Source organism: Schistocerca nitens, chromosome 6 (genome assembly GCF_023898315.1).
Source record: "Schistocerca nitens isolate TAMUIC-IGC-003100 chromosome 6, iqSchNite1.1, whole genome shotgun sequence".
NCBI lineage: Eukaryota > Metazoa > Arthropoda > Insecta > Orthoptera > Acrididae > Schistocerca > Schistocerca nitens.
The window spans coordinates 740,178,399-740,191,073 of record NC_064619.1 but is presented as its reverse complement, the minus strand read 5'-3'; the positions used below and the strand labels follow the sequence as shown (position 1 = coordinate 740,191,073).

The following is a 12,675-nucleotide window of genomic DNA, read 5'->3' as shown; positions in this document are numbered from 1 at the left end:
CAAGGGATGGACTTGCAATATAAAGCTTCGGTACAGTGAGTCTTGGAACAGCAAACACTTGTGCTATCTCGGTTACGGAAGCACTCACCATACGAGCAGCAGAAATTTGCCATTCGGATGCACTTAACTCCAACACAGTGGACTCACAGCTCCACAGAACACTACTGACACTCACAGCGCGCTGCAGGGCAGTGTGCAGGTACCGTCGTGCGGTCACACACAACGGCGCATCTCTCACGCTCGGCCATCTTCTGCAGCCACCGCCGCCGGGCTGTTGCAGGGCACCATCAACTGCAGCATCCGCGGCGACGCGGGCTGGCGGGAGAACGCGGTGCACTACCGGATCCGCGACTGGTGCCAGGAGGGCGTCATCCGGCGCATCCTCGCCGCCACCAACCTCACTCTGGAGGAAGAGTGCGCCGTGCCGGCGGTAAGTCCAACAAACCGCGTACGTCGGAGGAACGCTTTGTGGATGGAGGGATGTGAATTTTCCACTAACGTTTTATACTTGTGTTTCTGTATAGGGCCAAGCGAGACGGCGATTATAGCCTATGTTACTTTGCTGTGGCTAAGAGTAATTTAGGTAATAGAGGTACACTGGACCGGAGAATCGCTATCACTGGATAACATTTGTTACTGAGAGCTTATTGGAAGCGAAATGCGCTGTAGATGACTCTGCACTGACCTGACGTGCTATACTACGAAATTCCAATCTGCTGCAGAAACAGACTATCTATCACAGTTTCGCGCACTCGGAGTAAAATCCAAACTCTATCTGCCGAACAGAAACCCTAACAAAACGACCAAGGCGCTAAGATATGCTGCGTCAGTGGTCTCCGAGAATCTCTGTCTGAAAACTGAAAACAACTGTTATTTCGTTCCAGTTGGACAGTGGTTTGCAAACTGGCTCTTTATGGTGCTCATACACTTAAAAGCAATTACCTATGTCACTTACATTTACTTTTGTCCTCAAGGAATTTCTAAATGAGTGTTTCTCTCGCTGAACAACTCACTGTACACACGAATTTATATTCCGCTAAATTTGTGAGGAAAAGTTTCAAGAAGTATTTATAAGTCACAAAAGGAAAGTATTCTGCATCTATAATGACTCATTCAATGAGACTGAAGAAAAACTCCAACTAGCATGAACAATAATAACTTTCTCTCAACATTGTCGTACCATCATAAAAATTACTATTTTCGCACTCCTTTCACTTTTAAGTGAAACACTTTCTATTAGCAGTGGTTGGAGGAAACTAAATAGTACACTAAACACATGTCTGATAATTCACCATGGACACCAACAATTGGACATTGTTACACAATGAAATCTTTACACTACAAAAATTAACTCAAGAAGAATTACCTTTTACCAAATCTGTTGTCTCTTAAAGATCATTTCAAATCATCGTTTATCCTTAACCCTCAGTTACAGGGCATGGAGCATCTTGCGATGTCCGTGTCTTTTTATTTGCTATTAAACTTGAGACTCGAGGATAGAAGCACATGCGTGTAATGATTGAACTGTATTATTACCAACACTCAGCTATCGCACGGTAACTTATAAATGGTAATTATGTAATGGACTATAATGCGGTTTAATGGTGAATTAAAGCTTGAATAGTCACCTTGAGATGACTGAACAATGGGTGAAACCATAGCAGCTTTCAGACACAAATAAATTTAGCAAGGCAACACTCATGGTAACAAATAAACATAAAACTTCTAATACACAGAATAATGTTGAATAATATTCCAGTAAATACTCATAAACGTTGTAATGTCAATAAAGTTTGCAATAGTATTTGGTTTGTAATGTGCTGAAGGCACGAGAGCACTCTGTACTTCTACTGAAAGTACTTTTCATGAAACTATTACTACATGAGTTTAAGTGAGCTGACTGCTCTGATTGTAATAGTCAAACTCAGTGAAAAAGTAATTAATTACTCTTCAGTGTGTTGAAGACACTGTGATGGCTGTAAACTGTACGAACTGAACACGACAATCCATTTTACAATCTGTTTCCAGTTATAAAAATGCAGCCTAGAAATGTTATGCTTCCTGTCATTGCACTGATGTCACGCCCTTTTTAACAGTTGGCTGAATTAACCAGAAAGGCACCTTGCCAATTCTGAATAGTATAAATATTGGCACAATAGCTGTAGTCTTCAGTATGCAGCGATTCTGTCTGCTTGTAAATGACCTCGTTGACACAGTTTGTGTCAAATTATAAGATGAGGTTAACTCATCTTTCAGAACCAAATTATTATTCCGTAACATAAACTGGAGAAAACTTGGCTGCGCAATTTTAAACAATACTGTCCAAAATCATCTCGTATGTAATGGCGTCTCTGTTCCATCTGATACCAGAACAGGTGTCTTATGACGTCTGCCCCTACGAACAGAGACTCATGGCACTCTCTTGTCCCTGGGGTGTGAAACTGCTCCTAAAGGCGGAAGAATCAGCAATGATCAATGGCATGAGGATGCAGAAGTCAATGGAAACCACTGCATTAAAGACACATAATGTGTATCCACCACACATGTGGCCTGTAATTGAAAATGTCTCATGATGATCTCCCCATTGGTAAAAGATTCGTGAATAGGCGCCCACACGCAGTTCCGGGAGGGGACAGCCGAGGGGGAGGTGACCATGAGAAAAAGATTGAATAACCGTAGACATGAAAACGTTCAACAAGTCGTCACATGGAATGTCAGACGTTTGAATGTGGTAGGTAAGCTACAAAATCGGAAAAGGGAAATGCTAAGGCTCAATCTGGATATAGTGTGGGACAGTGAAATGAACTGGAATGAGACGAGGATTTCTGGTCACATGAGTATAGGGTAACATCAACAGCAACAGAAAATGGTATAACGGGAGTAGGATTCGTTATGAATAGGAAGGTAGGGTAGAGAGTGAGTTACTGTCAACAATTCAGTGACAGGGTTGTTCTCATCAGAACTGACAGCAGCCTACAACGATAGTTCAGGTACACATGCCGACGTCGCAAGCAGAAGATGAAGCACTAGAGAAATTATATGACAATACTGAACTGGTAATTTAGCAGGTAAAGGTAAGTGAAACTGCAGTACTCAGGGGGACTGTAATACAGTTGTAGGGGAAGGAGTACGAGAAAGGGTTATGGGAGAATATGGGCTTGGTGCTAGATATGATAGAGAAGAATGACTAATCCAGTTCTTCAATTAATTCCAGTTAGTAACATCGAATACTATGTTCAAGAATCACAAGAGGAGGAGATATACTTGGATAAAGTCGGAAGATACTGGAAGACTTCAGTTATATTACATCATTCTCAGACAAAAATTTCGAAATCAGATACTGGATAGTAAGGCGTGCCCAGGAGCTGCTATAGACTCAGATCACAGTTTACTAGTGATGAAGAGTAAACTGAAGTTTAAGGGGCTCCGGAAAGGCTCAAAATCATGAAAAGTTCAATTTTTACTTTTTTGCGTTTTCTGAATCTGCAGACTATTACCTTTTAATAGATATATAATTTATTCAATTCCGAAGACTACAACTATTTTTAAATTTTTTTTGAAATGTGTTCTACATGGGCGTGACCCACTGTGGCGCTGTTAAACTGCTGTCAAATTGTGTTATTATTAACGTCCGTGTTCATCAGGTACATTTTAGTGATGTGAGATAAAGTATGGTTTGTGGCTAACCTGTGATGGTTCAATATATATCGCTGGTGTGATTGTCGATTGTTTCATGTTTATTTAATCTGTCGTTATCTCGAAAATATTCGTAATTAATTCTGTTTCTTGAGTCTCTGTTTTGTTGCAGTATAATAATGAGTATACAAACGTCTCAAAAATGAGATCGACAGGAAGTGCAAAATGGCTAAGCAGGGATGGCTAGAGGACAAATGTAAGGATGTAGAGGCTTATCTCACTAGGGGTAAGATAGATACTGTCTACAGGAAAATTAAAGAGACCTTTGGAGAGAAGAGAACCACTTCTATGAACATCAAGAGCTCAGATGGAAACCCAGTTCTAAGCAAAGAAGGGAAAGCAGAAAGGTGGAAGGAGTATATAGAGGGTCTATACAAGGGCGATGTACTTGAGGATAATATTATGCAAATGGAAGAGGATGTAGATGAAGATGAAATGGGAGATACGATACTGCGTGAGGAGTTTGACAGAGCACTGAAAGACCTGAGTCGAAACAAGGCCCCCGGAGTAGACAACATTCCATTGGAACTATTGACGGACTTGGGAGAGACAGTCCTGACAAAACTCTACCATCTGGTGAGCAAGATGTATGAAACAGGCGAAATACCCTCAGACTTCAAGAAGAATATAATAATTCCAATCCCAAAGAAAGCTGGTGGCGACAGATGTGAAAATTACCGTACTATCAGTTTAATAAGTCACAGCTGCAAAATACTAACACGAATTCTTTACAGACGAATGGAAAAACTAGTAGAAGCCGACCTCGGGGAAGATCAGTTTGGATTCCGTAGAAATACTGGAACGCGTGAGGCAATACTGACCTTACGACTTATCTTAGAAGAAAGATTAAGGAAAGGCAAACCTACGTTTCTAACATTTGTAGACTTAGAGAAAGCTTTTGACAATGTTAACTGGAATACTCTCTTTCAAATTCTAAAGGTGGCAGGGGTAAAATACAGGGAGCGAAAGGCTATTTACAATTTGTACAGAAACCAGATGGCAGTTATAAGAGTCGAGGGACATGAAAGGGAAGCAGTGGTTGGGAAGGGAGTAAGACAGGGTTGTAGCCTCTCCCCGATGTTATTCAATCTGTATATTGAGCAAGCAGTAAAGGAAACAAAAGAAAAATTCTGAGTAGGTATTAAAATCCATGGAGAAGAAGTAAAAACTTTGAGGTTCGCCGATGACATTGTAATTCTGTCAGAGACAGCAAAGGACTTGGAAGAGCAGTTGAACGGAATGGATGGTGTCTTGAAGGGAGGATATAAGATGAACATCAACAAAAGCAAAACGAGGATAATGGAATGTAGTCGAATTAAGTCGGGTGATGTTGAGGGTATTAGATTAGGAAATGAGACACTTAAAGTAGTAAAGGAGTTTTGCTATTTGGGGAGCAAAATAACTGATGATGGTCGAAGTAGAGAGGATATAAAATGTAGACTGGCAATGGCAAGGAAAGCATTTCTGAAGAAGAGAAATTTGTTAACATCGAGTATAGATTTAAGTGTCAGGAATTCTTTTCTGAAAGTATTTGTATGGAGTGTAGCCATGTATGGAAGTGAAACATGGACGATAAATAGTTTGGACCAGAAGAGAATAGAAGCTTTCGAAATGTGGTGCTACAGAAGAATGCTGAAGATTAGATGGGTAGATCACATAACTAATGAGGAGGTACTGAATAGGATTGGGGAGAAGAGGAGTTTGTGGCACAACTTGACCAGAAGAAGGGATCGGTTGGTAGGACATGTTCTGAGGCATCAAGGGATCACCAATTTAGTATTGGAGGGCAGCGTGGAGGGAAAAAATCGTAGGGGGAGACCAAGAGATGCATACACTAAGCAGATTCAGAAGGATGTAGGTTGCAGTAGGTACTGGGAGATGAAGAAGCTTGCACAGAATAGAGTAGCATGGAAAGCTGCATCAAACCAGTCTCAGGACTGAAGACCACAACAACAACAACAACAACAACAATAATGAGTAAATGTAAAGTTATTAGAAATCCTCTGAAGGCTTTTAAGAAAAGGAGAAATGTTGGAAAGCCAAAGGTATGTGTTATTACTGTAAACAATAAAGACGATAACCAAGTGAGTGAACCTAACCTCTCAAGTACACCTGCCCATAGCAATCAAAGTGGGAAAGAAAATACTTCACAGAAGAAGCTTGGTTCAATGAGTGAAAACTATGAATGTTTTATGGGCGAATCGGATGTGAATGAAATATTTGATATGTCGGTTCTCAAAGGAATTTTTTCAAACTGTGTAAGATGTATTCATTGTAGTGAAGTTGGTCTGGAACTCTCCATAATAAAGCACGTAGGACTTGCTAGTGAAATACAACTGAAATGTGATAAGTGTTCATACATGACCACCTTTTGGAACAGTGTTGCAGTAACTGCAACTGAAGAAAATGGTAGCAAAATCTACGAACACAACATTAGATTTGTTTATTCCTTGCGTTCAGTTGGTAAGGGTGCTACTGCAGGTGCAATTTTCTGTGGCATCATGAATCTTCCAAATCCCCCAACCAAGTTTACGACCTATAATAAATTAATAGGGTCTAAAGTAGAAGATGTCTGTATAGAATCTATGAAGAACGCTGTGGAAGAGGCAGTAATGGAAAATAATGGTAACAGAGATTTGACTGCAGCGTTCGATGGTACCTGGCATAAACGGGGACACACATCTCTTCATGGTGTAGTATCTGCCACCAGTATGTATACAGGGAAAGTTTTAGATGTAGCAGTAATATCAAAGTATTGTAGATGTCCACAAAAATATAAAGGTACACATGAAAATAATTGCAAAGCTAACTATAGTGGCAGTAGTGGAGGAATGGAAGTGGCTGGTGTTGCCAGTATATTCCAGCGTTCTGAGGCGTGTGATAAAGTGCGATATGTTAATTACCTTGGTGACGGTGATTCTAAAAGTTTCAAACATGTTCAAGGACTGAAGCCCTATGGTGATGATGTTGTAGTGCAGAAATTTGAGTGTATTGGACACGTACAGAAGCGAATGGGAACAAGACTTCGGCGACTGAAAGCTTCGTACAAAAAACAAAAACTCAGTGATGGTAAAGGGTTGGATGGGAAGGGAAGGTTAACTGACAGTGTAATTGACAAAATACAGAACTATTATGGAATGGCTATTAGGCAAAATACACAAAGTGTCGACGAAATGAAGAAGGCTGTTTGGGCTCTTTTTTTTCATACTTCTTCAACAGATGAAAATCCCCAACATAACTTGTGTCCCAAAGAAGAAGACAGTTGGTGTAAATATAACAAAGGATTGCTAACTGGTGAAGTGTACACTCATAAGCATAGTCTGCCTCATGCAATAATGGAGGTGATAAAACCTATTTTCAGAGACTTAGCAGCACCTGAACTGTTGAAAAAGTGTATTCACGGAAAAACTCAAAACCCCAATGAAAGTGTAAATAGTATTATATGGTCGAGAATCCCCAAGACTGTATTTGTTGGAATAGAAACACTTCACTTTGGTGTGTATGATGCTGTTGCGACTTTCAATGATGGCAACATTGTAAGGTGCAAGGTCTTTAGAAATATGGGAATGAAGATAGGTTCTAACATGGTACGAGCGATGCTTGCTTTAGACAAGGAACGCCTTCGGGCTGCAGACAGGGCTGTAAAGAGTCTAGAAATACAAGCAAGAGTAAACAGGAGGAGGAACAAGAGGAAGCTGGAGGAGGAGTTTGCAGAGGATGAAGATAATCCATCCTATGGACCTGGAATGCACTAAAAAGTTAATCCAATCTTTGTCGCTCGATTCCCAAAACTTTTATTTTCTCATACTAATTACATGTTTTCTAAGGATCTTCCAAACATATTTGTTTCAAACTTTCAGTAAATGTTACACAGTACCTTCTGCATAATTTAACACAGCCTTTTTCCAAAAAACTGTATATTTTTGAATATATAAAGAAAAAATTGCAAAAAAAAAGTTGTGAATTTTCATTACAATTGAAAAAAAAATCATCTTTAATAACTGAACCAAAATTTTGTAAAATCCCTGTGTTAAGTTGTAGCCCATATTGCAATAAATAATCTGTAAAAAGTTCAACTTCCTACCTCAAATACTTTGTGAGGAAAGATGTAATTTATAAGCGTTATTTTAACGTTGCAAGTATAGGGCGTTCCGGAGCCCCTTAAGAGAATAGTCATGAACAATCAGTACCCAAGGAACTGGGATACAGAGGTACTGAGGAATGAAGTGATGCACTTGAAGTCCTCTAAGGCTATAGATAGCGCCTTAAAGAATAGCTCAGTAGGCAGTTCAATAGCAGAGGAATAGACATATCTGAAAACACCAGTCACAGAAGCTAGAAAGGAAAACGTAATACAAAGAACGAATCTGCGAAGAAACCATGAGAAACAAAAGAAATACTTCAGCTGAACAATTAAAGAAGGAAGTACAAAAATTGTAAGGGAAACTCAGGAATGCAGAAATAAAAGTCGCTGAGGAATATGAACTGCAAGAAGCTAACACGAAATGGCTGCATGAATAATGTGAAGAAATCGAGAAAGAAATGACTGTCAGAAGGGCTGACTCAGCATGTAGAAAAGTCAAAACAACCATCCATGGGAATTAAGAACAAGGGTGGTAACATTAAGAGGGGAATGAGAGTTCCACTGTTAAACACAGAGGAGAGAGCAGGTAGTTGGATAACCTTTATGGGTGGGAAGATTTGTCTGATGTGATAGAAGAAGAAGCAGAAGTCGGTTTAGAAGAGCTAGAGCATCCTGTATTACAATCAGAGTGTGAAAGAGCATTGGATAACTTTAGATCAAATAACGTAGAAGGGACTGATAACATTCCATCAGAATTTCTAAAATCATTGGGGGAAGTTGCACCAAAACGATTATTCACGATGGTGTGTAGAATGCATGATCCTGGCGATATACCAACTGACTTTCGGAAAAATATTAACCACACAACACCGAAGACAGCAAGAGCTGAAAGTGCGACAACTATCGCACAATCAGCTTAACAGTTCATGTATCCGAGATGCTGGCAAGACTAATGTACAGAAGAACGGAAAAGACAATTGAGGACTTCTTAGATGACTATCAGTTTGACTTTAGGAAAGGTAAAGGCACCAGAGAGACAGTTCTGACGTTGCATTTGATAATGCAGGCAAGACTAAAAAAATCAAGACACGTTCATACGATTTGTCTATTTGCAGAAAGCGTTCGGCAATGTCAAACGGTGCAAGAAGTTCGAAGTTCTGAGGAAAGTAAGGGTAAGCTATGGGGAGAGACAAGTAATATACAAAATGGACAAGAGCCAAGAGGGAATAATAACAGTGGACGACCAAGAACGAAGAGCACGGATTAAAAATGGTGTAAATAGGTATGTACTTGTAGTCTTTCGCCTTCACTGTTCAATTCCTACATTGAATAATCAATTACGGAGATGAAAAAGAGGTTCAACAGTAGAAGTAAAATTCAGTGTGAAAGGATGTCAATGAAAAGATTCGCTGACGACATTGCAATACTCAGTGATAGTGAAGCATAATTATAGGATGTGTTGAATGGAATGAACAGTGCAATGACTATAGAGTAAATCGAAGAAAGACGAGTGTAATGAGAAGTAGCAGAAATGAGAACAGCGAGGAACTTAAGATCAGAATTGATGGTCACGAAGTAAATCAAGTTAAGGAATTCCACTACCTAGGCAGCAAAATAACCAGCAACGGATAGAACAAGGAGGACATCAAAAACAAACTAGCACTGCAAAAACGGCACTCCTGGATAAGCGGAATCTACTAGTATCAAACATAGATCTCTATCTGAGAAAGAAATTTCTGAGAATGTTCGTTTGCAGCACAGCATTGTATGGTAGTGAAACATGGACTGTGGGAAAACCGGAACAGAAGAGAATCGAAGCGTTTGAGGTATAGTGCTACAGCCGAATGTTGAAAATTAGGTGGACTGATGAGGTAAGGAATGAGGATGCTCTCCGCAGATTCGTCAGGAAAGGAACATATGGGAAACAATGACAAGAAGGAGGGACAGGATGGTAGGACATCTGTTAAGACGTCAGGGTATAGCTTCCATGTTGTTAGAGGGAGATGTACAGGGTAAAAACTGTAGAGGAAATCAGAGCCTGGAATACATCCAGCAAGTAACTGAGGACGAGTGAATTTTTGGTTGCAAGTGCCACTCTGAGATGAAGAGGTTGACACATATCCCTAGATAATATAGTCTTCCTCAATAAGAACATCTCACTTACTAATTCTAACGCAGAATTTTTTTTCTTACATTTACGTACAATTACACTTTCAGTCATTCAATGAACAGTTTTATGTTAGACACATGGTGGAGACCTCGTACGTTATGAGTCCTTACAGCTTCCACTTCTGAATCGTTCACACGTGGAATCCGTCGAGTTCCTGCTCTATTAGTGAAATTATCGCAGTATGAATGTAGAACTTTAAAAAGACCGTCAAATTTGCCAAATTTATCTCATATAATTTCTTGTGTGTTAGCATACTCTTCACTTTCATAATAAAATGCCTTTACATTACTTATCTTAATACAGAAGGACTTATACAAAGTTTCTGATTTGGGTGGAGAAAGAAACTTTAAACAATTCTCGTCCTCCTCTTCCTTTGAAATCCAATCCTCAAACTTCAAAAACACTAAGATACCGTTAATTTCCAGTTTTGCCTTCGTGCTACTGAAGTTTGAAATCGCCTTATGTTTACTCAAGAAATCAACACCCAAAATTATTTCTGTAATAAGTAGTGGGAATATTAAAGAATTTCCAGAATTTTCCTCACATCAGCCCTCTTTCCTGTAATTACCTTTTAACGTTGCAGTGGTAATTTCAGAAAGACAGCTACTTTCTCACATTTACTGAATACACTATAACTAATACCATAATTGGGACTCGCTGAATCTAAAACGTAGGTAACGATATCTTTCAAACCGAGAGGGCGATGACAGGGTGAGCTGAAGTGTTCTGCGTATTGTCATTCTCCTCTAAATGGACTATACTTACTCTGATGGATGAACTGTTTGCTGTGTAGGCGAACATGTCGGTTGCCGGCTGCATCACACGTCAGTGCTGTGACGCATCGTCTCGATCGGATTATTAAGTGGGTCTGGTGATGTGATCTCGAACCCTCGCATTCCGATCTGTACTAAACTTCTTTGATCTCTCCAGTTTCGATTAGATCTTTAGTCATGATTATTACGGATGAAATGGTTTTCGTATCTTCTTCGATTTCACAAGCCGCGTTCAATATTTATGCCTCGGTAACTGCAATTGTGAAAGCTACCCCCGGGATTCCAATTGTTTGTTCGGAATAAATGGTGCCCCACTGAATGCCTCCCATCTTCCTAATTACTGTTAAACTGCCCTCTCGAATTCCAGTGGTGAGGCTGATCACTCTATGGGCAGTAATTTTGTCTGAGATTAACATAATTGTTGATGAACGAGGTGGCTCTGCATCGTTATCGAATTCAAGCTTTCACAATAAACCTTTAAATGCTTCCGCGTCGTTCTTGCAATGACCAGCCAAAACTATGTGTCTGAGTCGAACTGGTAATAGCGTCAGACAAATTCGTATTAGTTTGGAGGGACTGTAGCTATTTGTGAAAAACTCATTCTTACGCATCATGTACTCTAAAAAGCACGCAGAACTTGAGAAGTCAGACTTTTTAAAGTTCTTAACTCTTGACTCATTAAGTAACTTTTCTGTAACGTATACCTACGTTTAAACCGAGATTTAAAGCGGAAAGCATTTGAAATTGTAAATTTAAGGTCCACAAGATTTATTTTTACAACTCCAAAGTGTTGTTTAAATACTTCTTGTTGATTTAATTGCACTAAATAGATCCTGCAGTATTTTACATTTTATCACACAGAATCTTTTATTTTTGTGCTCCTTTTTATATAGTACACATAAACGAACTGTTTGAGGTCTCAGTTTCACATTCTGAAAAGTTATAGTAGAACGAGTTCGAAAATTTTCTCGCGGCCTTATAGACCACACCTCGTGAGTTAGGGGTTGAGCATAATAACGCTGTAGTTACGCGGTCCTGTGTTGTCTCTGACCAGTAAGCTGACAAGGATGCGTGACAGAAATGTTTACAAGTTTGACAGTCTCCAGCTTACGCATATATTCTCCCTCGAGATAATTGCACATAAATTCTAATTTCTGACGAACAGGTCATATAGATGGAAGGGAATAATCAAGTTGTAGGAACCACTACATTGACTGGATCTCGTTACCAACATTCCGGAAAATTTTAAATTTCCTAATACTGAGAAAATGTTTGTTATCAAAACCATCATTATTGTGTGAGCATGTATTTTTCCTCGCACTACAAGTTGCGTCCCAGCTCTCTGAAAACAGTAACGATGGTGGATGAACTCTCCCACCTGCTACGTCTTTGCTTGCTCGTCAGAATTTCTAAAATGAAAATTGTTTCGCCTATTGACATGACCCGCTTCATTGATTTTCTTTCCGATATGACAAAGCTATTCATGAGTATTCTTAACTTCTTGTTTATGATGCTGGCTAATGGACAGTTGACCTTGTTCGGAATAGAGGAACGATTGAAATTCTTCCGAATCGAGGAAAGGGACTTTTTGACTATCATCAGTTTTTTATTACAATTGCGAGCTTTTAACATCTATTCAAGTCTGACAGACTTCAGATCCTCACACGTCTCTTTCCTAATCTGAATGGATAATTCGCTAAAATTAACCAAAAGTTCATCTCTGAAATTTTTATTACTCACTTCATGATTCCTAGCAATGTTCTCGTCCTGTGTTTTATTAGTTTCTTTAATCTTTACAACCTCTTCCTTTCTTTTAACAATACTCTCTTCCTCTCTTCCAGTTTTTTGTTATATTCCTTAACACCTTTCGCATGTTTAATGAACTATGACGCACAGCATCAGAATTTAAAAGAAAAGAAGTTACATTAGTCGGTGTAAGGTTGGGAATGATC

At 39.4% G+C, this 12,675-nt stretch overlaps 1 protein-coding gene across 1 annotated transcript in view; it reads left to right on the top strand.

The window, feature by feature from the left end:
• The window catches only part of LOC126263613 (uncharacterized), a 74,657-nt gene that overhangs the window by 45,460 nt on the left and 16,522 nt on the right, over positions 1-12,675 (top strand). Inside the window, exon 3 of the mRNA XM_049960700.1 lies at positions 281-430. Coding sequence (XP_049816657.1) covers positions 281-430 — 150 coding nt within the window. The remainder of the gene's footprint in view (positions 1-280; positions 431-12,675) is intronic.